This window comes from Engraulis encrasicolus, chromosome 10, assembly GCF_034702125.1.
Source record: "Engraulis encrasicolus isolate BLACKSEA-1 chromosome 10, IST_EnEncr_1.0, whole genome shotgun sequence".
Classification (NCBI taxonomy): Eukaryota; Metazoa; Chordata; class Actinopteri; order Clupeiformes; family Engraulidae; genus Engraulis; species Engraulis encrasicolus.
The window spans coordinates 31,585,510-31,612,157 of NC_085866.1; the positions used below are offsets into that span (position 1 = coordinate 31,585,510).

At 47.5% G+C, this 26,648-nt stretch overlaps 1 protein-coding gene across 6 annotated transcripts in view; it reads right to left on the reverse strand.

Moving 5' to 3' along the window:
- Positions 1-3,115: 3,115 nt before the first annotated feature.
- Positions 3,116-26,648, reverse strand: part of kmt2d (lysine (K)-specific methyltransferase 2D) — a 71,161-nt gene continuing 47,628 nt past the window's right edge. For all 6 annotated transcript variants that reach the window (XM_063208638.1, XM_063208639.1, XM_063208637.1 and 3 more), the window contains exons 35-57: positions 24,871-25,685; positions 23,179-24,354; positions 22,817-22,940; positions 22,212-22,302; positions 22,022-22,088; positions 21,535-21,767; positions 18,035-21,139; positions 17,605-17,751; positions 16,929-17,093; positions 16,135-16,285; positions 15,622-15,703; positions 15,171-15,349; positions 14,386-14,513; positions 13,924-14,080; positions 13,374-13,498; positions 11,942-12,607; positions 10,751-11,612; positions 10,108-10,244; positions 9,758-9,888; positions 7,586-7,871; positions 6,717-6,790; positions 6,200-6,308; positions 3,116-5,842 (exon numbers count right to left, since the gene is read on the reverse strand). In XM_063208638.1, the coding sequence (XP_063064708.1) occupies positions 5,750-5,842; positions 6,200-6,308; positions 6,717-6,790; positions 7,586-7,871; positions 9,758-9,888; positions 10,108-10,244; positions 10,751-11,612; positions 11,942-12,607; positions 13,374-13,498; positions 13,924-14,080; positions 14,386-14,513; positions 15,171-15,349; positions 15,622-15,703; positions 16,135-16,285; positions 16,929-17,093; positions 17,605-17,751; positions 18,035-21,139; positions 21,535-21,767; positions 22,022-22,088; positions 22,212-22,302; positions 22,817-22,940; positions 23,179-24,354; positions 24,871-25,685 (9,103 nt within the window). In that variant the 3' untranslated portion in view covers positions 3,116-5,749. The remainder of the gene's footprint in view (positions 5,843-6,199; positions 6,309-6,716; positions 6,791-7,585; positions 7,872-9,757; positions 9,889-10,107; positions 10,245-10,750; positions 11,613-11,941; positions 12,608-13,373; positions 13,499-13,923; positions 14,081-14,385; positions 14,514-15,170; positions 15,350-15,621; positions 15,704-16,134; positions 16,286-16,928; positions 17,094-17,604; positions 17,752-18,034; positions 21,140-21,534; positions 21,768-22,021; positions 22,089-22,211; positions 22,303-22,816; positions 22,941-23,178; positions 24,355-24,870; positions 25,686-26,648) is intronic.

A 26,648-nucleotide genomic window follows, 5' to 3' on the forward strand; every position in this document is an offset into this window, starting at 1 on the left:
TGCTTTTGTGTATGTGGGGGCTCGATCTCCAGCACATTGGACGACTGCATCTGTCTGCACCAGAGCCCACTCGACAAAGACAAAGTCTACGACAATAGTGAAGTCCCACAGACAGAAGTTTTAATATTGACGTAGACTTGCACATAATAGCCTGCACCCTTTTCTCTGCTCCCCCCAATACATCACTGTTAAAACTTTTTGGGATCTCACTGATGTGGCAGATTTTGGTGGTTGACTTCTCTGCCTTGGTCCAGTATCAAAAGTGGACGTGAGCGCTTTTTAGCCTTCAGCAATTGAGCGCACAGCTGCAGGTGTGACTGGAGGTCTGTGGCATTGATGTGTGACACACAGGGTGTGCTGGGAAAATGTCACTCACTGTTCAGGACGGCCCACTGTTGACTGCACCTATATGGATGGACTGGCACGATGATGTAAACCAAAATGTCAAACATGACGGCACATGCTCGGTGTGTCAGCCAAGACTGACTTTAGCGGACCGTAAAGGATTCTTTGGATGTCATTCTACTACGCCTGTGTCAACGTTATTAGGCAAAACCGTGTATAAAAAATAAGATGCAAGTCTTCAGGATTAGTTTGAAATGTGTACATGAATGATACATTAATAAACTTGTACTTTGTAATCATGTCTCTGACTTTTTTTTCCTCAGATGTGATCATATCCAGAAGGGCCTCTTTGTATATGTACTGTAGGCCTACTGTATGTATAAACGTTCAGACCATTTCCCAGATTTGCCATTTTACTTAAAAGGTGCACCCTGTAATATTTTTTGTAGATTATTTCCAGAATTCGTGCTGTCCATTCACAAATGTTATAATTTGGTGGTGGTGGTGATAAGATAAGTATTCATTATGACTGGGAAAATTGCACTTTTCATACATGAAAAGGGGGATCTTCTTCATGGTCCACCATTTCCAGAAATAGGCATTTTAGCTGCAAAAAAACGTACTGTACCTTGTTTATAATAGTAAATATTGGTTTATTATGTAGTAAATATTCATGAAAAGGTCAAATGAGCAGCATAGCTGCAGTACCCAGTCTGGCCACAATCTACACAGTGTACCTTTAAAGGCTATCGGCAACTTGTAGATTGCCAATCTCTTCCTGCCTTTCAGGATGACCAAATATGGTAGAAATGCCCAACAGATGATCTCAAGACTGTGTCTTTTAGAGCAGTGGTGCTCTTACATTTCTGGACCAGGGGCCCTTGCATAATCACATTCTAAATTGCATTTAGACTGCATGCAGTACATTCCTGCATGTCTCAAGTCGTTTAAAATGGGCTCTGCAACTTTGAATAGGAAACGGCAACATTCACTGAGGGTTTTATATTTAAAATGCATTTATTTTCCTTTACAAGAAAGCAGACAAAGAAATCAATGGGAGAAGAGGGGAAGGAGTCAGGGGGAGAGGGAAGGGGCAGGAGTATATAAAGAGATGCATCTTCTGGCTTCGTCAAAAAATATGTACAATTCAAAATGATAGATACAAAACATGCCACATAGAATAAAAATGATCACTTATTTCATCTGCCCTAAAAGGAGCTCTGCTGTACAGATGAGACATCTTAAAAAGTAGGTTAAGTTAAAAAAAATCCAACTTCAGCCATTTCGTTTTATTAAATTATAAAGATATGCAGAAAGAAAAAACAAAAACAAAATAAACAAAGCAAATTAAATTTAAAAAAAATATCCAAACACAAATACGAAGGTGAGAACAAATTGCAGGCGGTCATCCAGTGAGGGGCAATGTGTGTGTTTTTAACTTTTATATTATGGTCTTCCCTTGAAAACATAAAAATATATATATATAGCTATTATCGCTGCATCTGGTCGTCGCTTTAACATCTAACCTTTAGAGAGAAGAACTCCAATAAAATGCTGAGTGCAATTCTTTCTTGGGTAAATATGGGGGAGATCCTGTAGAATATCAAGTCATAACATACATAAGGCTACGTAGCCAGTTCACAAGCTATATATATATTTATATATATATATATATAATGTATGTATATATATGAAACACATTCACCTCTAGAGGGTAGAACCCTTTACCAGAAAACAACCAAAAAACAAACACCAATCATATTCAAAAACTACCTTCAAGAGTTTTTCTGTAAGATTTGCCATTTACTGAGTCGGCTATTTCCAATTCTTCCCAAATTCAGGGACAGATTTATCATCTGAAGTTTTACAAGCAGTAGCATAAATAAATCAAAAGTAAAAACAATAGGGAGAACAATATTACATAAATACACAAATGCTATGCACCATTTCACTGCCTTTCTTTCCCATGATGAAGTAGAATTATTCAGCAAAACGTTCAACAAAATATTTCTCCCTCGTATACATTTTTGTCAAAATTCACCTGAACCACGTTATCTATGTCACCGGTGAAGACAAGAAATCCAGCACACGTTATTAAATTTTTTTGAGATTTTTCGTGTTTTTTGTCAAACTTGTTTGTGGTGTTATAGCAAAAAATGCTAATACAAAAAAACACAAATGCAAAAAAACACTCTGGTTCATATACATATCAGGATAGTACTTTTTGTTTAGCCATTTTACATATATTTATATTTATATATACACACATTTTAATCTTTCTGATAAAATGATATCCAGTGGTTGATTTTGCGTTGATTTTTATTATCTCTACAATTTGATTTCTTTTATTGATTAAAAAGGGAGAGCAGGCCTCTCGCCCGCCCCCTTTTTCCATATTTACAAGTTTGTACAGGTTTGCATGTTCTCCATTATTATATCTCTATGAGGTCCTACGCGAGTCGAGAGGGAGAAGGAGGAACAGTAAGTAGCATGGGCTTTACGGACCGCTCTCTTACAAGCCGCCCCCGCGCTTTGAAGACTTTGAAGACAATTTCTATACAGCTTTTTATTTGTTTTTCAATTTACTTAAAAAAGGGGGGAGATATCTGAAAGAGGAGAAGGAAAAAGCAAATGCCCTTTTACAGTCTGTCTCTGCCATCGCTTGGAGCCAATTCAAGGGAAGTGTGTGTTATGCGTGTTGTGTGTGTGTGTGCGTGTGTGTGTGCGTATGTGTGTGTGTATGTGTGTGTGTGTGTGTGTGTGTGTGTGTGTGTGTGTGTGTGTGTGTGTGTGTGTGTGTGTGCGTGTGTGTGTGTGTATGTGTGTGTGTATGTGTGTATCAACATAGCCACCACTACCAAAGTCAATACAGGGAAGGAGAAGAAACACACAAACACACACAACGGTGGCACACACCAGCTGTAGCTAATGGCAGAGAAAGACTCACTACAGTAAGTTTACAACAGTCAGCTAGTAAAGAGGAAGAGGCCTACTGTAGGATCAAGTCAGGATAGGGAGGAGGAGGAAGAGGAGGAAGGGCTGGGGCACATGGCACCACATGCCTGGGTGGGGGGTGGGGGAGGGTCAGGGGGGGATGGTTCCTCAGAACAGGAGAACACACGCTCAACCTCAATAGTAGTCTTGCATCATCAGTTACCCATCATCATCATCATCGTCATCATCATCATCATCACAAGCAGACTCGCCATTGCAAATCACAAATACACAAAAAACCCAGCCAGCCCGAGGTGGCCAGGTAGTACAGTCTCAAGTGAGGTTAGCTCAACCATGATCAGAATAAAAAAGCTAGAGGAGCAGGAGAAAACAAAAACAAAACAAAAACTTCAAAGTGCACCCATGATTCAATAGGCTGTGGAACCTGTCATTCACATCATTAGCTCCGCCCCTATAGCGACAAGTCTTACGTTTTTTATTTCTATTGTGCGTTTACACACTCCACTCTAGTTGTTTGTCTTTAACTTAACAACAAAAAATAGCATGATTGCTTAGAAATTAAATAAGATTTTCTTGTTGCAAAAGCAAAACAAATGGATTAAGTTTAAGCTACAAGTGATGAGCTGGTCCAGGAGGGGTTAGTTTCATCTCCCTCTGGCCGCCCTCACCACACCATGATTATTAGTTAATGCTTCATGATTTCTGGTCTGTGGCCCACGTGCAGGCTTCAGAAGAGATAAATAGATAGCGAAAATGTGACCCACGAATGCACACTCCCATCCAAGCAAGCAAGCAAGCCAAAAAAAACAACCGCAACCTCCCTCTCTCAAAAAACAGCACGCACGTTTAAAAGAAGCATTTCTAAATAGACAGCTAAAGAAGAGGAGCAAGAGCTTCTGCTGCTTTTTAAAAGTTTTCCCTGCTTATCCGAGAAGGCATTTCACCATGAGAGACATTCCTACCTTCCCCCCCTTTTGCCACAGTAGCACTATTAACAGTTTTACCATTTCTATATATATTTTTGTACAAAGCAGTCACTTCCCACAAACTCAATGAGGTAGACAAGGGGTTATAAGCAACACCCACCTTTTGAACTCCATTAAAACTAAATAATAACAATAATCATCGTTATCATCAACAACATTATCTGGTGCCTTGTTGTGAAGCCACAGGTCAAATAATAGCATCTTCTCAATCTTTAAAGTTTTTGAGGGTTTTTTTTCTTCTTTTGTTTTTATATTATCTTCTTAGCATCTGATCCATCAAAAGAAAACAAAGAGACACAGTTCTGTGCGGAGCCCCTCCGAGATTGTCTTGCTGAAGTCCTGGTTGATCTTTCTCTTCATTGATGATGTGTAACGTGGGAGAGTGAGCGTTGCGCTGGGGGTTAGGGCAGGGAGGTGAGGAGGAGGAGGAGGAGGAGGAGGAGGTGGAGAGGAGGTGCGAAGGGTTTGGATGGAGGTGGTGGTGGTGGTGGTTGTGGGAGAAAAGACAGACCAACGAGGAAGAAAGATACAATAGGTCCAAAAAACCCTTGGGGAAAAAAGTCTTAGTTTATCTGAGTATTGTTTTTTTGTTTTCTTTTAGTCTTGAAATGGCTTTTAAAAAAAATCAAAATCAACATTCTCTCCATTTATTACTAAAACCCTACAAACGCACTGATATGATCTCTTAAAATCAGGGGGCTTTTGGTAAGAGTAGAAAGGATTGATTCCAGCCGGGGCGGTCAGTTGGAGTCAAGTCAGCTAGCTTATTATGGGATTGCAGTAGAGTAGAGGAAGGAGAGAGAGAGAGAGAGAGAGGTGCTTTTGGCAAAGCAAAAGGGGCTCTTCTTGGTTTGTTTTTCTCTTCTGTTACTGGTGGTATTGGTGCTATTGTTTATTCCAAGAGTCACACAACAGAAAGAAAACCAACAAACTAAACGAATAAAAATCTATATTCAAGCATGTTGCCAGGTCTGCCATGGCAGGGCAGACAGGTGGCGTCTTCCAAGGGCATGTTAAATATCCTCCCTTCAGAACTTTGGCTCCTGGGTAGACTAATGCTAAGTCTTGTCAATTCAGTGGGAGAGGGGGCGGGAGTTTCACCCTCCTCTCCTCTCCTCGTCTCGTCTCCTAGTATCATATTGTCTCTTGTCTTCTCTTGGCCCCCCAGCCTCAGAGCTCTGAGGGCAGCTTATGAATCTGGGTGATGAGTGAGTGAGGGTCCGACAGGCTTTGGCGCAGGTAGGCGAGGTCAGATCAGATCGGGTCAGATGAGACCGGGTGGGCCGGGATTGGGAAATGGGACTATACCAGGTGATGGGGAATGCGGGGGTTGGTTGGTTGGCGTGGCAACAGCAGTGGCAGCAGGCGTTTGCTTGCCCCCCTCCCACACCCCTTTACCCTTCCTTATTCCCGATGCGCCACCATGCTTCAGTTGAGTCGAATGGAGTTGAGTTGAGTTTAGTTTAGTTCATCCACTTCCTGCAGTTCCACGCTCCACAGCTGCAGGGGATCTTGTGCTGATCATCTTCAAAGTCAAACTGATAGTCGTACGTCAGCTGGAGTTTAGGAGAGAGAGAGAAGGAAGAGGAAGCATTAGGGACAGCTTTAGCTGTGATGCAATATTAAAGCATAGAAATAAACCAGTTTCTTGCACAAGAAGTGCAATACAGAAGGGCAGAATATCTACAGCTCCTTAAGACCTCTCGCTTTTAAGTGAGTTCTTATTCTCTACAAATATCAATGCTGCCTGAAAGGTTACACATTAACTAAGAGAAACAGGAGCTTGGTGTTGCGGACCTCATTGTATTTGCTATAATTTGACTTTGCTAGTTCAGCACCCATTTTTGAGACGAATGGATGTGCATGTTTTGTTCTTTGTTTAACATCTTGTTCCCCAACCGAACACCACTGACCTCCTCCCCCTTTGGGATGCGGCGGCTGGAGATGATGATGATCTTGTCCTCCTTATCAAAGGTCACCACCTCCGCAACACAGTTGGGGGCACACGAGTGGTTCACATAGCTGGACCAGGCAACAACAACAAAAATATATATACAGATATTAGTGATTCACAGAGCTGAGACTTAAAGTGGAAGACAAAATAATTCAGCATCAAAATGAAAGTGTTCCACATAACGCATGAAAGAAAAAGACCCGAAAGAGGCTGTGGTTTCTGACATCACAAAATACAAGTAAAAAAAGAAAGAGAGAGAAAAAAAAAGATTTTTTTTTAAAGAGAGATATTAGTGATTCACATGGCTGAGATTTTAAAGCAAGAGGATATAGCACATGAAACAAAAAGACCAGCAAGAGGCTGTAGTTTTCGACGTTGCAAAATACAAGTAAAAAAGAAAGAAAATGGATCTGTAAAGAGGGTGCATAACCGAAGTTGTAAATAGCAGGCTAAACTATTGTAATGTTAAGACTTACCGAGCTGGCCCACCAGTGATGGTTGCGTCGATCACATGATCGTTGTTGATGCGGAACATGTAGATGCCACGATTCTAGGAGAGGAGAGGAAACATTTAGAAACAAATTCTACACATTTCCCACCATGCTAACTACCTCACCCTTAGGGCTTTCAGGTCGACCCAAACGGAGCCGGTGCTGGTGCCCGCACTAGCTACGTTCGGCACGAAAGTGCTTATCTGCGAACCGCCCGTGTTCATACCGGGCTCTAAACTTTTCCTGCACGTGACTGTGTTACCCGGATGAACCTGCTGACGGTCACGCTGTCGTCACGGTTCGCGGAGAAAAACCTAGTATTTTGCGGTTCGCATTGCGAACCAACTTTCCGGTTCGCGAACGCTAAAATCTGTGGCGTGAACACGACGGCTGGTTCACGATTAGGTGCGGGAACGGGCACCAGCACCGTTCTCATTCAGCCTGAATGCGCTACCTGAAGACTACCTTGAGCAAAAACATTAGAACGCACCCCACAATCATGTAGTGGTGTAGTTAAATATTAACCTACAGATTCAACTATGACACAAAAGGTTGCGACTTAAAATGCCCATCCAAAAAGTTGGTGTGTCGCTGCCAGGGCTCGAGTTGTAGGGGGATTGTCCACAATGAAAATGGTCTAAAATCACCCCCCTCAATGAAAATGGTCAAAAATCATCCCCCTCTAAAACAGGCATCCCTTCTTCACATATTGTGTTAAAATTGCACTTTTTAACAACTACATTTTCAACATTTTCCTCAGGGAGAAACCCCCGAACCCCCAATAATCAGAATCCATTTCTGACCATCCCCCCTGCTTTGATTTTACAACGGGACCACTGGTCACTCCCTCCTACCTGCTCCTCGTAGACCTTCTCCCTGCGGTTGGCCACCTCGTTGCGGATGATGGTGCCGATGTACTCGATGACCATGGTGTGTTTCTCCAGGTCCTTGGCGGCATAAAGCCCCAGGCCCTGGATGCGCGAGCGGGCCAGGTACACGTTGTTCTTCCACTCCGTCTTCAGACGGCGGTACTGCGAGGACTTGGAGTGCACAAACTGCTTGCTGTAGGGGGTGTTGATCTCCCCAGTGAAGGTGCTCTGGTAGGCCTTGGACATGCTCGTGCTGTTCAGGGTGTGGGGCCTGGAGGATTTACAAGAAATGAGATTCAGGATGAAAATTACCTTTTATTGAAGCAAAATTAGACAACAAAGCCAAGATCGTCAAGTCAAGTGACAAGCCCATATTGAATATCAGTCAACAGCAACCGTAATTTACTAAGAGCAGCATTCATTTATTAAATAAATTCAGTAAACACCACAGCATGGAACACATCTTGATAACACGTGGATGTGGGACCAATTAGTCTGCTGCACTACAGTGCCCCCTACAGACTGGGCTCCATATGACACTGTATAGCGAGAATATGATTGTTTGACAGGTTCAGGTATCGCCAGTGCATGTGGGGACGGGTAGCAAAGTTTTTGAAACGAAAAATAAACTTCGATGTGGGTCCTGGACAAGGCCCTGGACAAAGTTTGGACGCAGATGAAAGAAGACAAATACTGTGAGCTCGAGGCAATACAATGACAGTAGCCTACATTTCATATGGATTTACTACGCGGGATGCAACTGCACTGATTCCATTTTGCTTGGTATGTGGTGAAAAATTATCCAACAGTGCAGTGGTACCAAGCAAGCTTAGACGCCATCTCCAAATGAAACACCCTTCACTTCAAAACAAGAATGCCTATTTTGTTAGCAAGCATAAGCAGGCAGAACCAGGCAACATTTACCGGCATGAGAAAAAACACAAAGGTAAATGAGAGCCCTTAAAGCTAGCTACCACGTAGCTGAACTTGTAGCTAAAAAGCTAAAAAGTCCCAAACAGTGCGTAATCACATCTGTTTTTGTTTTTTCCCCCTTTACTGTGCTTACAAAGCCTTTGGTGCGCCCGACCATGGCTGCAGCTCCATCAATGCAGACATTCGTGCAGTTTTCCCACTTAGTCCTCTTTTTTCAAGATATTCTGATTTTTTTTTTTCCTGTTGTTTTTTCTGCCAATGCCTTCCAAAATGGGAAGTTTTCTGATTGCGTCCCCATCCACAAAACGCACAATGGAGTTGGGCATGTATTCTTGCTAATATACATAAACATATATACATATATATAAACAGGGCAGTCATGGGTGAGCGGTTAGGGCGTCAGACTTGCATCCCAGAGGTTGCTGGTTCGACTCCCGACCCGCCAGGTTGGTGGGGGGAGTAATCAACCAGTGCTCTCCCCCATCCTCCTCCATAACTGAGGTACCCTGAGCATGGTACCGTCCCACCGCACTGCTCCCCATGGGGCGCCACTGAGGGCTGCCCCTTGCACGGGTGAGGCATAAATGCAATTTTGTTGTGTGCAGTGTGCAGTGTTCACTTGTGTGCTGTGGAGTGCTGTGTCACAATGACAATGGGAGTTGGAGTTTCCCAATGAGCTTTCACTTTCACTTCCACTATAATCAGGGCTCTAAATTAACATCAGTCAACCAGCCAAATGCTGGTGAAATTTCAGTTTGGCTGGTAGAAAAGACCAACTTACCAACCACTTTAACCCATTTGTCAGTGTGTGTTTGGCTAGTACGATTAGCATCTACTAGTCATTTTGGCTGGTGATGAAAAAAGTTAATTTAGAGCCCTGAATGTAAAGCTTTTGGACAGAATAACAATTTGTAAATAGTAGGACTACTTTGAAGTTTATAGCCTCTTTAAGAAGTGGACATGCTAAGTGCACTTTCTATTTGAAAGAGGAAATATAAAAGATGATAAAAAGTACAGTTGTGTGTTGATTTGATTGGTAGGCCTAATACACTTTGATACGAATAGCTATATTGATAGGCACGGCTACAGAATATATTTTGTTTTCATTATTTCATCAATTTGGTTGGTGGTGTGCCGCAAGATTTTTTTCACGGGAAAAAGTCTGCCTTGGCTCAAAAAAGGTTGGGAAACACTGGCTTACTGAATACTAATAAGGGAGCTCACCTCTTGCCGTGTGTGAGTATCTTGGGTTCGGAGCGTGCGCAGCCGGTGGGGTTGATCATGAGGGGCAGCTCCATCAGGGGGTGGCGACCATAGCGGAACACATAGTCCTGACACGCCTCCACGCCAGGCAGCTGGTAAAAGGGGAAAAATAAAAACATATTAGAGATTAACACATTAGCACTTCAGACCCACAAATCAGGGACATACTAGAACTACAATGGATTAAAATGCCACAACATAAAATACCAATGTCAAATAGAAGCACCTTTTAGACAACTCTCATCAATGACACTTAAATATAATTTAAAAACAAACCAATGAGGATAATAAGGATAAATAAAGGCACTTACGGATTCAGTGATGCGCATGACTGCATGCAGGCGTAGGCCGTACATCTCCTCTCCCTTGATGTGCTCGGTGAAGAGCTTCAGCATGCCGGCCTCCTGCCGCAGCTTAGCCACGCGCTGCACCACCTTACCCCAGATACCTACAGGACCAGAAAACATCATTAGATAACTCAAACACTTTTTATACCTGAACCACAACATCATAGTCATCATTACTTAAGAGTAATCAAACTCTTTGAGGAAGACGCAGGTGCGTCGAAACATCCGTCACTTTGTGCACCAAAAAATCCTCTAGAAGTATGCAGAGTGCTCCGATCATCCCTGGGTCTAGTCACTGAGAAGTAGCCCAGTCTGTCTTCATTCTGCTGTCCTGGACTGTGAGTACCACAAGGGCTGAAGCGCAGACATCCTTTCTCTAAGTAATCGAACTCGTTAAACCACACACTGGACCTCATTATAAGCCTGCCAACGCCCTCCTTTGCATTAAAAAAATAAAATGGACTAATGCTCCCCCAATAGCAACTAAGCACAGCCCCCTCTCAGCTGTATCCTTCTCAACGCCTCCATAGGACTCCCCAACACCACTCTAGGGGGGCAGTAGAGCCCCCAGTTGAGAAACACCAACAAACTTTACAGAGACACGTACCGTCAGGGGTGTCGTCGGCAAAACCCAGGTCGTCCTGCCCCCTCTCCAGTACGCGCACCTCGAACATGGGCCTGCCCTCGGCCTCGGAGATGCGGCACTTGTAGCGGCAGCGCTTGTTGGGCACGCGTGTGCTCCAGTAGATGCGGGTGGCCTCGTAGCCCACGGGGAAGAGGGCGGTGGGCGAGTGGAAGTGGGGCATCTGGGAGGGCAGCAGCTGGCCCACGGCGTGGAAGATCAGGCTGCCCACGCGGAACAGGTGGATGCGGTCGCCGCGCTGCAGGATGCTGGCGATCTGCTTGACCTCGTCGCGCTCCACGTAGACGCGGCGGAACACGGCGAAGGTGCTGAGCTCCTCCTCGCTGGCGGCCTTCAGCTTGTGCTGCGTGCACAGCATGGTCTTGTCCTTGAAGAACATGCAGCGGGCGCGGATGGCGCAGGCGAAGTGGTAGACATTGGGGCAGCGCAGGCGGTTGCAGCTGCTGGTGGCGCCGCTGGTTTGGCAGTAGGCGCAGCGCGTCCGCAGACCTCGCCTCAGCGCCACCTCCACGTTCATCAGCGCGCCGCCCTGCGTCTCGTAGACCTCGGTGGACCACAGGGCGCAGTTGAGGTGCACCCAGAGGTCCACGTCGATGTTGAGGAGGCGCGCGGGCCCGTCGGTGACGCCGTCGCCCTCCTCGTGGCAGAAGCAGCACTTGCGCTTGTCGCGCGGCATCTTGTTGGGCCGCAGCGTGATCTGCAGCCACTCCATGAGCTCCGAGACCTCGCGGCTGCTCTCCTTCTTGGAGCCGCCCTTGCGGATGGTGATCACCACGTTCAGACGCTTCCAACGCAGGCCCTTCCACTTCTTCAGCTTCGGCTTTATCTGGAGAGGAGAGGGGAGGGGAGAGAGGAAGTAAATTAACTCATCAATGCGGTTTAAAATAAATTTAAAATGGGTAGCTCACCAAAACACTGGTAGGTTTTATGTTGGACAAAATGTTTAAATAAAAAGTGCACAGAGAGTGCAGACCTCCGCCAAGGAAGCTGTTTGATAGAACCTTTGATTATGTTATACCCCATTTCCGGATGACCACCAAAATTGAATCACTTGAACCTTTAAAAAAGCAACACAGAGCCTAGTAGTAGTCCAGGTCTAAAGAGGAGAGCCCGACAGATTCACAGCAGCCAACCAGCCAAACATAACAGACTCACGTCCATCTCGTCTCCAGAGAGGGGGCGGCAGCGCTGCTTCATCATCTTGGGGGACAGCACCATGGTGAAGGTGGCGTGGGGCGGCAGGGTGGGGGACATCAGCGGCGATGGGGACGGCTCCTGCTTGGGCACCGGGGAGGTGATGGCAGCAGGGGCAGGGGTAGGAGTAGGAGTAGGGGTCGCGGCAGATGGCCCGTCCCCACCGGGAGTGGCAGATGAGGGCTGCTCAGGCGGGGCGGTGATGGCCTCTGGCTCCGGTTCCGTTTTGATGACGGCATCAGCAGCGGTCACTAGGGCTGCTGGCGGCGCAGGAGAACCGGGCTTCACTGGAGGTCCAGACTCCGCAGAGGTCTCCACAGGTGGGGTGGACGTTGGTTTTGTGTCTGCAGCACCTGGGGGTGTCTGTGTGGCAGGGACTGCTGGAGAGAGTAGTGGACCCGGAGGTGGAGCAGGAGCAGGAGCAGGAGCAGGGGCAGGGGCAGGGGCAGGAGCATGGACGGGGACAGGGGCGAGGATGGCGGGTGGAGAGGCAACGGGCGGTGGTGGGGACGGGGATGGAGGTGGAGATTCCTCCACGGGGAAGACGGGGAGGTGCCGCACGTCCAGGTCAGACACGTTGGTGGTGTAGCAGTGCTGGGCAGGCCTGTCCTCTTCCTCCGGGAACTCCTGGACAACAAACACACGTGCACAGTCAGAGTTGCCTGATGAGAGCAATAACTACCAGCCACAAAAACAATGCTCACAAACTGTATGGAGGCAAGAAATCCTAACCAATTTGGGTAACACTTTAGAATAACAGGCGACAATAAATCACTTATAAAGTATTAGCAACACTTAGTTAATAATGAACCCATAATGAAAAAGACATTTACAAATGTTTGTAAATGATTAAGGAATAGCATGTAAAAACTAATATAAATGAGTTATAAAGCTGCATACAAAGCAATCAAAGTATTAGCAAATGATCTTTTAATGTCTACAAACTATTTACAAAGCATCTACAAACTATTTACAAAGCTTTTTGCGCCTGTTATTCTTCAGTGAAAACATTAAGGCATGTACGAAAACTTTCGTCGAGGTAATATGTACAATGGACAATTTCCGTTGAAATGATCTTTTAATATCTACAAACTATTTACAATAAATCATTTAAAATAGTTTTACATATTATTCCTTAATCATTTACAAACATTTGTAAATGTCTTGTTCATTATGAGTTCATTATTAACTAAGTGTTACTAAAACTTTATAAGTGATTCATAGTCGCCTGTTATTCTGAAGTGTTACCCCAATTTGAACTAAATTCTAGCGATTTCTTTCTCCAGAAAAAACAAGCAATTACCCTTTTTTTAACCCGCAGGCAGCAATCCTAAACAGCCCAATAGGGCAGGAAACCGCCCAACCCGTCAACCCTGTCCTCAGTTGAGCTCACCTGTTTGATGAGGGCGAGGATGTCGATCTGCTTCTTGAGAGTGCACCCGGGCAGAGTGACGTCAAACTGCCTCACCCAGTCAGCTCCCTGGCTGCCATCAGCACTCGGCTTCACGCACAGAGCTCCTGGAACACAGTCAAGTTTGGACAATTTTAATAACAAACTGCAGAGAAGTCATCAAGCATTACCACCACCACCCCCAATCACAGTTTTGAAGAGCTACCTTCCAGGTCACATACTCTTGAATTTAAATCATATAGTGATGAAAATGAGCTATGCAAGACTATGCCATAAACTTCCCAACTAGTTAATGGAAGAAGGTTGCAATGTATGAATGTAATGCAAAGGTTAAAAAAAATCCCATCATAATAATTAATTCATGACATTTTCCAGTAAGATTTTGTTTCCCAAAATGCTGAGCCAAAAAAAACAAAACAAAAAAACACCACAGTATCAGTGTGCCCAGATCCCCTCGGCAGGCATCTGATAAAACATTCAGCTGGATGATGCGGTGGTTACACAAGAGGAAGAGGGCAGTGTATTGGGTTACCTGGATTAGAGGCGTCTGGCCCCTTGCCACCAGCCCCCACAGTGGGCCCGGCTGCGGTACCGGCCCGGCCCGGGCTCTGGGGGAAGGTCACCTCGTACGAGCTGGGGATGCGCATATGCAAAAGCTGGGCCACCGCCACCATCACTGTGTCCAGATTCTAATGCAAAGGGAACAAAGGGGTGACAGAGGTTGGGTCACTGAGGTTAACACACTGAGCAGCACAGGTGGATTCGACTGTTGTGCTATGCAAATAAACTTGACTATTATTCTTAAAGCTATATTGGATATTGGACATTGGACACTGGACATGCATTGCATTGCAAACAAGTAAGTTGCTAACTTAGTTAGCAACGACGCTTTCTAGAAATGCACTGGCTCTGGGCTTTACAGATGACAGTCATCAAAATAAACAAAATAATCATGTAGGGGTAAATAAATGTAAATCCTGGTGGAAAGCTGTACCTTGGCCGCAGCTGCGGACAGCGTGAAGGTGACGGACACCTCGTTGTTGTTCTTGGTTTTGTCCCATGGAGCGCCGGTGGCCACCACCTTGCCATCCACCATCTCAAAGGGCTTGGTGTCCGGGAATACTAGTCGGACAACACCACAACAATTTGCATAAGCTGCATGCTCTTGCATGTGAACCAAAACATTTATGAATACTACTACATAGGCGGACAAAAACATACTGCTAGGATGTTTTTTGTTTGTATCAGGTACTGCGATACAATGTTTATAAAATGTAACAAGAATTTGCACAAGCCGGATGCACTGTATGATTACCAAAAACATCTCACAGACAAACAAAACCTACAGAGTTCGTCATATGGAATACAAAAAATGAAGTCCACTAAACCAAGGCTGCCCTTAATGTTTTTTTAATGTCCGCCGAAATGTCATTATTAAAAAACACAGGCCTTGAGTTCATCATTTTCTTTCTTAGCTTACTTCACTTACAGAAAACATGCACACCCATCGCTTTTAAAAAGTATTGGGTGCCCTACATGTTTTCATATGGACACAGCCAGGGCTATAAATTAACTTTTTTTCATAAATAGCCAATTTGGCTAGTAGCTGCTCTCACTACCAGTCAAAGTGGCTGGTAGTTTGTCTTTTCTACCAGGCAAACTGAATTTTCACCAGCATTTGGCCAGTTGGCTGGTGTTAATTTATATCCCTGGGCACAGCCAAACGTCAAATCCTCAACAACAAAAGACTTCTGTGCTACTTTCAAAGTGTATATGTACCAGGTATGGCGGTGCGAGGGATGATGGGTATGACGGGTGAGATGGCCCGCTCGCTCTCCTCCTCTTTGGGCTCCAGCAGAGGGAACCTTGGGTTGTCTTCACCCAGCTGACTCTCCGTCTCCGGAGACGAGGCGGGCACGATGCCATCGAATGCATCACTGTCATCGTCGCTCTCCATTCTGAGTGGTGGAGAGGGGGGGAGACGGAGAGAGAGAGCGAGAGAGAGACAGAGAGCGAGAGAGAGAGCGAGAGAGCGAGAGAGCGAGAGAGCGAGAGAGCGAGAGAGAGAAACAACAAAACACAAAAGCATGTCCTGTCAGATTAAGATCCAGAGAACACACAGTGCTCCCTAGAGGGAATACCCCTGCCTCAGTGGAATTCAGAATAACAGGATCAACTTCAGCCTGTGCTTGTGTCTGTGCCTGCCTGCCTGGTGCGAGTGTGTGCGTACCTCATGTCCTCGTTCTGGTTGTGAGGTGGCGTGGGCAGGGCTGCCAGTATGTCGACGCTCTTCACTTCCTCAGACACAGAATCTACAGAGCAGCAAAGAAACAGAAAGGAAAAACATGATCACTGCATCGCACCTGGTCTCGATCACAAGACCTTCTCTGACAAGGCCTTTCTCCAAAATGTTCAATACATCGCTCAACAGAGTACAAATTTGCATTGCTTTTATGGAATAGTGAATATTTTGAATTGAGTCAAGGTCCGTGCATTGGGTTAGTAACGTGATGTCCTGACGTGTGCTTCTGCTGAAACAACAGCAGCCAGTACTACTATTGCATGTTTTTGTGGACTAGTCATTGCAGCATATCAACCACCAATTACTAACACATTTATGGGCATTAGATGTCGTTGCGCCACCTGATGTCTAAGCCAGAAGTATTTTACCCACAAAAGTATTTTACCCACATATTGTCAACAAAGTTGACATGGGTCAGTGTGCGCCATCCTTAGCACTCACCGATAGTGTTTTCTGATGTTTCTGTGGTCTCCTTCTTGTCCTCCGCCATCTCCTCCACAGCCGTCACGCCGTTCAGCAGCTTGTGCTGCACAGAGGGTGGTGGAGTGGGGGGCAGGGAGGACGGCGGAGTTGGTGGATTACTCAGGTTGTTCTACAGAGACACATGTACAAGACAAAACACAGGGGTCAAAACACTGGCGTCATCACATCAATGAAATTTAGAGGTGCACCGAAATGAAAATTAGTGACCGAAACCGAATAATAAGTAATCACTTGGCCGAATACCGAAACCGAATATTACAATTTAATTAAAAGTTATCAAAAGTTAGGTTTTTCACTATTTTTAAAAATTGCCTAAATCTTTGGCTTACAATACATGTTTTTGAAAGAAAAAAAATGTGTATTAGAAGTCTTTAAATGCTAGAGTAGAACTGCAATTAGTTTAATTAATGCCCATTTTCGATTCGGCCACTCAATTGGCTTTCGGCCGAAAACCGAAAGTGTCTTTTTTTTTGCGTTTTTGGCCGAATATTTCCCGTGGCTGAATGTTTATTTTTCAGTGCACCTCTAATGAAATTATAATATTCAGTTCAGCTAAAACATTTTGGTATGAGAAATCCTTTCCATTCTCTCCTTCCAACCCAATTTAAGTCTTTCTTTTTCTTTCATGAAGAAAGAAATGACTGAGACTTCCTTGGAGGACTTACTAGGTCACATAGTTACGGTCAGACTTTACTCAACTGAGAGAGAGAGAGAGCGAGAGCGAGAACGCGTAGTACTAGGTCACATCCTACCTTGGTGAGGAGCTGAGAGTAATAGTCTGGGATGTTGTCGAGCACGGCACTCCCAAAGGAGCCCTTGAGTTGGGCCTTGCCGTTGGCTGGACTGCTGCCAAAGGGGGCGAAGAGATCCAAGCTGGCCGTGATGGAGGGCTCCATCAGGGGCAGCAGTGACAGGCCCTGGGGGGTGGGAGTTGAGACAGAGAACCAGGGGGTGAATAAGACATCACTGCCAAATGCAATGTAATGTTTCACATGGCTGACGCTTTATAACCAAAGCGACCCTCAAACGATGACATAATCAGAGCCAACATCACTAGCCGATACAAGTGCACAGGAACTATACAGAACAACAAGAGCAGACACTGTGAAACATTGTCAAATGTTTGAAATGATAACGCTAACACTAATCAGAAGGTATGGTGGGAAAAAGCACAAGAACCCCCTCTTATAAAACATCAAAAGAGATGTGAAACGCGTTCAGAAGTCAACAAGAAAGGATACATGAACATGAATACACTCGAGAGCTGTGCTTATTCGCCCATGTACACATTGAGGGGCAAAGCATACTTACATCTTAGTCTCAACTCCAAGACGGTATTCTAGAAAGCTTCTCTAAAACTGCTACAGTACATTGCCACAATGCATGGAGGCTGGAAAATTAAGGAGTAGAATGCCATTGGCAGCTTACCTGTTTGAGTTGTTTCATCAGGGCTTCCGTTTTGCCAACCTCGTCCTTCTTGGTCTTCTTCCTGGCGTTTGGAGCCTTGTCGCCTGTCGCCTTGTAATTGCGCTTGGCTTTGACCACTGGAGGCTTCTTTGTTATCGACTGCAGGTCCTGTTAATGAAGAGTGACGGTTTATGCAATTCATACGGATGTTGTATTTGAATACGACTTATACTACTCAACATAACACCCACCACAAAAATCCAGTTCCTCATACAACCCAAATAAGACATTGAGTACATCAGCCAACAATATATTTGCGATCAATTGGATATAAACTAACTTAATACCTGTGATGAATGCATCAACAAAACAGAATATTGGTAATGAATCTATCAAACAACAAAACAAATATTTTTGATGAATGAATTAATGAATGGCCATTTCTCCTCACCTCCATGTTGCGTGGCGTGCCCTGCAGCTTCTGCTCCAGCATGGCCAGCTTGCTGTTGATGTGTCCGTTGATCTCGTTGTGGATGCCCTCTGAGGGCCTCTGGGACGCCGCCAGCTGCAGGTTCTTGGTCCTCAGCAGCTTCTGCAGCAGTTGCTGACCCGTCTCCGTCCTGGGTAGGTCACCCCCTGGTCCTCCGGAGGCGTTGGGGAACCCACTAACGGGCTCGCCGGACGCCTCTCGTTTCACCAGCCCAGCGTGGGCCTCGCTCGACCCGTCCGTGTCACACTGCACCTCTTTGGGCTCTTGCTTGATGTTCTGGAGGGTCATCTTACACAGGGCTCCATCGTTGGATCCGGCACCCGGGGGAACGGGACCGTTCAGTGGGGTGGTTTGTCCGCCAGCAGCCTGGAGCTCAGACTTGAGACCCGACTGGTCTTGAGGGGTCCTGGTCAAAGGAGAGCGTAACGGGGAGGCTGATGCCGACAGCGGGTTGAACGGGCTATTCTTACCTGCTCCACCGTCCACTCTGGCCGGAGACGACATGTTACCAGGGGTGTTGGGGTTTGATCTCACTCTGGCCGGACTGTTTGAGCCGGACTCCTGCTTCTGCCCCGTGACGCTTGCTGGCGAGCCCACATGAGAGGGTGAAGCCTGGTAAGGACTCATGGCAGTGGCCATTTGCTGCTGCTGCTGTTGTTGCATAGGCTGCTGATACGGGTGCCCCTGAGAGGGAGGAGTCTGGCGCATCATAAGGGCCTGCCGCTGCTGTGCGTTGGGGTCCCCAGGGGAGCCCTGCCCCAGAGCCTGATGCGGAGACATGGACCTCACCACATGGCCCTGCATAGGCGCTCGGATCTGCCCCATCATGGCTGCTCGAGGCATGGGAACCTGCCCTCGCAGCATCTGCTGCTGCTGCTGCTGCTGCTGCATCATCTGCTGTTGTTGTTGCTGTTGGACCGTGAGTCCATACTGTCCAGGAACGCCTTGCTGCTGCAACACCTGCTGCTGCTGTTGCTGTGGAGGAATCATGCCCGGCTGCTGGAACTGCTGAACACCTGGCTGGCCCATCACACCTGGTTGTTGCTGCGGTGCCATCACCTGCTGGCCCGGCATCGCATACTGGCCAGGCATCCGAGGTGGACCCACCTGCTGCATCTGACCCTGCATGGCCTGCGGATGCATCTGACCCGGTGGAACTTGACCCTGGGCCGCTGCCGCCTGTTGCATCCTCATCATCTGGTTCTGCTGGTGTTGCATCTGCCGCTGAGCGATCATCTGCTGGATCTGCTGGATCTGCTGCTGAGGCGTGAGGTGGCGCAGCTGAGGGTTCTGGGCGATGATGGCCTGTATGTTGATGGGTGTTCTGATGGGAACGCCGGGCGGCCTTGGGCCCATGACTTGCTGCTGTTGCTGGGGTGGTACCCCCGGGACCATCTGGCCCATCATGGCCTGCTTTTGTTGCTGCTGCTGCTGCTGTTGGAGCAACATGGCTTGCTGCTGTTGTTGTTGTTGCTGTTGTTGTGCAATGGGAATGGATGCCATTCCTGGTTGAGTTTGGGCAGGATGAGTCTGAGCCATTGGGTTCATCAGTTGCACAGTGCCATCAGGCTGCTGGGTCATCCCGTCCTGTGGCTGCTGCATGGCCACCTGTCCAGCCTGCTGTTGCTGCGGTGTCGGTTGTGGCTGTTGCTGAGGTTGTTGCTGCTGCTGGGACATGAAGCACATCTGCTGACCCTCTTGCTTGATATTGACCAAATCTTGTCCGTTGGTAGAACCTTGTCTTTGCAGAGGCACCTGCTGCTGCTGTTGTGGTGGTTGAGCGACACCTTGCTGGTTTACAAAACCTTGAGGCTGCTGTTGCTGCTGAATTCCAGAAGATGCAGGACTTTGGGACATTTGTTGTTGTGGTCCTTGTTGCTGTTGTTGTGCTACAGCTCCTTGCCCATCGCCTTGCAGCACCTGACCAGGTGTGGCGGGCTGAGAAGGCGTTTTGGGACTGAGAATACCACCCTCTTTGGAGGAGGCTGAGGACTGGCTATCCTGGCTAACTCCTGGCTGCATCCCTTCAGGTGTTTGGGCATTTGCAGACGGAGGTGTCCCTACAACTCTCTGACCTTCCGCTGTTGTTGCCGGACTCTGTGGAGTCTGCTGCCTCTGCTGAGCTTGCTGCTGCTGCTGCTGCTGCTGCTGCTGTAGCTGCAGATTCTTCTGCTGCTGTTGCTGCAGGAGCATTCGCTGGGCCAACAGGCTCTGCTGCTGAGGCGTGAGGGGACCCTGCGGTCCTCGAAGAGCCAGCTGCGGTCCGACTGACCCCTGCTGACCCATCATCCCCGGTGGTACCGCCATCCTCTGCTGCTGTGGCACCATCTGGCCCGGAACCATACCCGGCTGTCCTGGCATCATGCTCTGGTTCTGTTGTGGCATCGGCTGGCCCATGAGGTTCTGCTGCGGCTGACCCACCATCTGGTTGGCCATCATACCCTGAGGCGTCTGCATCATGCCCGGCTGGTTCTGTGCCATCATCCCTGGCTGTTGTGCCATCATGGGATTGGGCATCATCCCTGGTTGTGCTTGTGGTACCATGCCCGGCTGCTGCGGAGCCATCATGCCAGGCTGCTGGCCTGCCTGAGGCGGCATGCCAGCCTGCTGTTGCTGCTGACCCATCATCATCTGCTGGTGTTGCTGCTGCTGCTGGAGCTTCTGAGCCATCTGCATTCTGTGCTGCTGAAGCTGCCGTTCATGAAGAACCCGCGGGTCTGTGCCCTGGGGGAACCCTTGCCCCTGGGGGAAGAACCCTCCAGGGGGGGCACCACCAGGCTGACCGGGTCCCATAGCCCCAGGGTGCGGGGGCTGGCCACCCATAAACGGCTGCCCCTGCCCAGGCATCCTGACCGGCATGCCTCCCTGGGGCACGTACCCGGGTGGTTGGCCCATCATGGGTTGCCCCTGAGGGCCCATCATGACCTGTCCTGGCATCTTGGCGAGAGCCTGGGGGTTCGGGGCAGAGGGTCCCGCTGGGAGGAGGCCTGAGCTGGACTGATGCTGCTGCTGCTTGCTGCGGTACTCGGCAATCAGGTTGGTGTGCTCCTTCTGCTGCTTTCTCACCTGTGAGACCAAACAACAGATGATGAGATAATGAGCAAAACAAGGAGGCAAATTAATTTTGTACAGCACTCTTCATACAAGGCAGAGCCAAATGACAGTATATCAAGGCTCCATTCTACCCAGCTGAATGGATTAGAAGCATTTCCAACTGCCACCAAACACCGGATTCCCTGGCTGGAATTCCCTGGCCAATCAGAAACGCCCACTCAAAATTATGTCCCGACCTGAAATTGAGTGGGCGTTTTTGATTGACTGTCAATGACAATGCCAACCAGAAAATCATGTCTTCTTGTTGCAACATTGACCGAGATCAAATCTGTGTCCATAGAATGAAGTCATTGAGTAGATTGAGCAGTTGCGTTTATTAAAAGTCAAAAGCGCGTGGCTTTCCAAACCTGGTCAAGCTGCTTCTGTATCTTGCTCTGCTCTTCAGTGACCAGCTTGAGCTTCTCCGCGTCGGCCTCTGGGAACTCTCGGCCGGCCTTCTTGGCGGTGCGCTGCTTGGCACACAGAGCCTTGCGAGATTTCCGGTGCGTGCCGATCTGCTCCTCGAGGAACTTCAGCTGCATCTGCAGCAGCTGCTGAGTGTGCAACAGCCACTCCTCATACTGGTGCTGCTCTGGGTCATCTGGGGTTTAAAAAAACAGAAAAATCTTTAGTTGATCAAGCTCATCTGTATTATGTGGTTATCAGAGCTCTAAATTAACTGTTTAACATTCCACTAGCCTCTTTGGCTGGTGACGAAATCTTAATAGCCAAACACTCACTAATGGGTCAAAGTAGCTAGCACGTTGGTCTTTCCTAATCGCTTCATTTACACTTAAGATGAATCAACACACCATTGGTGGAACTTGTGATTATGATGATTAAAAAGATACATACTTATGATGCCCTGCACAAACTGTGGTGGATTGGGCCTGGCCTGGGTCGGATCGCTTCCATCTCCCTCCTGAGGGGGAAGGAAAAAAAAAAAAAGATGAATAATGTAGCAGACAATTCATAATGCCAGTATTCATTACACCATCCTACATTAACACAAAAACGTAAAAGTAAAACGCTCATCCTCACACACCTTAGAGGACCCAGCAGCAAACTGGGCCTGTGGGTCTCCTCCTCCTCCCGTAGCCGATGCCAATCTCTGGGCCAAGAGAGACACTTGTTGCCTGGGTGGATAGACCGACAGCATCATTGTTACAACCCGCTGCACTCCATTAAGCTCACACAAAGCAAGGCTATAAAGTGACACTGAGGAGATGATTAGCAGTGTGTACACAGTACTGGCACAACACTGGACAGGACAGGTGGGAGCCATTAAACAACACTTAAATGTCTCCCCATTGTGTGCCTTGGCTTGGTAAGCTACACCACAACAAAAATAGCACAGTTGACAGCCAACACAACTGAAATTAAATAGGGAAACAATGTCTGATTCATGTAGCCTTGAAAATTAAGCTAAATGTATGCACACTTGCTCACGTTTTGCTTTTTTTTCACTAAGTGACTGTTTTCAAACTACACACGCTTCCTCACGAAGAGCATGTAGCTTGAAAAAGTCCAAGAGAGCAAGTGTGCAGACAGACATTCAACTTTATTTTCATAGCCTGACCCTTTTGTCCTGCACCTGTGTTTTGGATGTGCACACACTACAACCTTACATGTGTCAGTCATGTAGCGTACCTGTTGATGCCCGGAGGGCCGCCCATGGGGTCCTGGAGCAACACCCTCTTGATGCCCTTCAGTGCCACCATCTTCGCCTTCGCAATGGGGTCCATGATGTCATCGGTCACAAATTTGTCAAGATCTACAGAAGACAGAACAGAAGGGGGGAGAGATTTATGAACAATAATCATAAATCATGTGATCATAGCAAATATATGTGGTAGCAATATAATATTCTAAACAATTATCATAAATCGTATGATCATATCATAAATATACAGTATAAATGACATGACACAAATGACACAAATATAGAAATGAATAAATAAATGAATAGATCTATAGTAATAATAAAAGCTTAATGTAGGCTCAGCAACTACCTTTGTCTGGAAAGAAGTTATTGCCGAGAGTGGGTTTGACCATTTGCTGCGGTTGTGGCGGCTGCTGTTGTGGGTTCATTCCTGGATGCATGCCCGGGGGGACGCCCTGCTGTGGTGCCATGCCCATATGTGTCCCCGGAGGGGCCATGGGGGCTCCTATTAATCTGTGCTGTTGCTGCTGCTGCGCCATCATGTGTGGCGGCCGTGGCACCATGCCAGGCTGCCCAGGCATCAGCCCCTGAGGAGGACGCTGCTGATGGGGGGGCAGGAGGATCTGCCCAGCGGCCCCGTGGGGTGGAGGTTGCTGCGGGTGGAGAGGACCAGCCATCCCCCCTTGCTGGAGTTGAGCGTTGAGCTGCTGTTGCTGCTGCTGCTTGTGGAGTTCCTTCTTCTCGTGTTCCAGAAGGTCCTGTATCAACAAGGGGAGCTCGCTGGCTTCCAGAGAGCTCTCCACTTTGTCCAGATCCACTGCTGGCGAGTGCTGGCCACTGCCGTCGGGTAGCGAACTCAGAGGATCGTCGCCGAGGTCTGGGTGCGGTGCTGCCGACGGAAAGGACAACGGATCTGCCGGAGTGGGGAGCGGAAAGGGAATCCCTCCTAGTCGAACTGTGCTGAGAGAAGCCGTTTGGCCTTCTCCACCTGGCTGTTTGGTGGATGGAGTCGGTCCACCCAGCAGCATAGACACAGCCTCGCCCATTTCATCTTTCACGATGGCAGGGTTCGGATGCTCCTGCAGTTCAGAGAGACCATCTTTGTCCTCCAGTTTTATGGAAGCCAGCCTCGAGGCATCCGAACCCTCGGCTGACGAATCCGACTGTGAACCATTAGCGCTGGCGGCAGAGCCTTCAGTCTTTGTGGTCGGGGCATTTCCGGAAGTTGTATCCTTCCCGGTCTTTGGTTTTTCTTCCACCTTGATGTCAGCGGTGGCAGACGACGTAGGTCCCTCTCCTTCCGCCTCCACCAAGCGCAGCTGGTCAGAGAAGACGTCCTTGGGATCGCCTTGGTCGAGCTCGGGGTCCGTGTAGGCCAGCAGGTCAAACTCGTCGCTGTTGAGCAGATCGTCCAGGTGGGGGTCGGCGGTCTCCAGGTTGTCCAGGTTACCAAGGTCATCGTCTCCCTTGTCGGGGTCCAGATCCAAGGTCGCAAGGTCATCCTCATCCTCCACCCCTGCGTCGCCTAGATCAGAGAATAGGATACAACACCTTATATTCGCGTACTATTCAAACAAACAACTTACGTATGCACAATGACACAATCTAAATCATTTTATATACATATTACATCAATACTGCTGTATTGTATTTACAGATGTACGTATTGTAAATGTGTCGCCTAGAATTCAGAATAGGATGGAACAACTTTTATTCTCACTACTCATCATTACATGTACAAACTACACATGCACAATGAGATCTTCTATGAATCATTATATTCCAAAAGTCATCCTATTGCATCAATCATCATTGCATTTTTTTTTTTCCATGTGTGCGCTGTATTGTATTCATTGATCTATATATTGCAATGCAGTCCTTGTGGGCCTTGAGACTGTTTAAAAAAAATTTATATTGGCCCTGGGTTCGATGCCCGGCCCGTTTGCTGATCCTTCCCAGTCTCTCTCTTTCAACTATCATGAATAAAGTCAAAAAGACCAAAAAATATCTTTAAAAATATCTTTAAAATAGTCTATATTACCTGTGGCATCCCCAAGTCCTTTGGGAGCAAAGGGATCCTCCAGGACTGCCTCTGGAAGGTCGACACTGTCCACTGGAGCTGCTGCAGCTTGCTGGCCACTGCCAACCCCAGCTCCAGCTCCCGGAGCCACCTGCGGAGGGTTCTGCATCCCAGCTGGAGCAGCAGTTCCTGGCTGCATTTGGGGTTTGACTTGTTGTGCCTTCTGCTGAAGCTCCGCACCTTGTTGCTGTTGCTGTTGTTGCTGTTGTTGTTGTTGTTGTTGAGTCAGCAGCATCCCCAGGCCACCTGGCTGTAGTCCCTTGGCCTGTGCATCCAGAACTGCCTGAGGCACCACAGCCTGCTGCTGAAGCTGCTGCTGCTGCTGCTGCTGCTGCTGCTGCTGCTGCTGCTGCTGCTGCTGCTGCTGTTGTTGCATCAACTGGGCAGCCATGGCCTGATGGGGCATTAGGTGTCTCGGACGCACCCCCTGCGGCACTCCCCTCGGCACCATCTGCGGCCCGACTCCGAGCGGCATTCTTTGGGCATTGTGCCTCAGCTCTATGAACTGGGTCGGTGGGCCGGGCACACACTGTTGCTGCGGCACCGTCTCCACTCCGGGCGTAGGGACCATTCCCATAGGGTTAGGCATGCCTTGCATCGCCTGCATGGCCATTGGGCTGTTGACGGGGACGGGGCCTCCAAGCTGGTGCCTGGGGCCCATGGCCTCCATCCCTGGCTGGGGAAAGCGTCGAGGGCCTGCGGCCTGGCCTTGCCACTGGGGCGGGAATGGAGGACGCTGCTGGAATACCGCTTGGGGGTTGCCAGGCACTTGTTGTCTGGAGAGAGATGGAGGGGGGGAAAGCGTGGGTTATGAATGGTTTTCTTCCATTACGTGCAGCACAAATGTAATCAATTACGGTAATGGTTCAACAATGTGAAAAATTACTAATTTATGCTCCATTATGCCTCTTCATCACATGTTTAATAAATAATTTAATAATTAAAATTATATAATATATAATAATGTAATTAAATAGCCAATTGTTCATAAAGTGGTAGTCTACAAGTTCCAACTTCTGCCCTTTCCCACACCAAAGAGCTGCTGTTACTTAATATGCTGGACCATATAAATTCAGCAAAGTAGGACTCGGAGCAGATCTGCATCCAGACCCAAAGCCTTTATCCTCTTGATCTTATGTTCTCTGAGGCGGTGGAGGACACGCCATCTCAAAAGATTGCAAGCCAGAGATCTCAAAAGATTGCAGAAGTGGACAGTATACGCCTCTGGAGATGGATGACTCACAGGGTCAATGTACCAGGACAGGCAATAACAAGCGAGCCGCTGCAATTCAATGACTCTGCTACTGCAGACTCTGCAGAACTCAAACTCTGTTTCATCAAGAGTCACTTTTATGGCTACATTATAAACAGAACAGAGATTTCCTTTCCCGATACGGCTGCAGCCGGATCGCATTCGTCATCCCGATAGCTTCCTGCAAGTAGTGCCGATGTTGTGGTTTCTATTTCTCCACATTTAACCACCCTGTTCAAACTGGAATCGCTGATGTAAGTGTTAAGATAAAACTGCTCTTAGTATAAACACTTGGAATAACTGATGCTAAACACAGATTTTTCTTTCTGTATATAGAAGTGCGGAATAAACTCCTCTAACGGCCCCTGAAATATACAGCGGTGTTGATACTTAATCAAGCTGACCTCACCTTCTTCAATCGTTTAATGCTTCCTCTAGCTGAAATGATGGCCGCTGTTGAGCATAGTTCTAGCTCCTTTTTTAATGC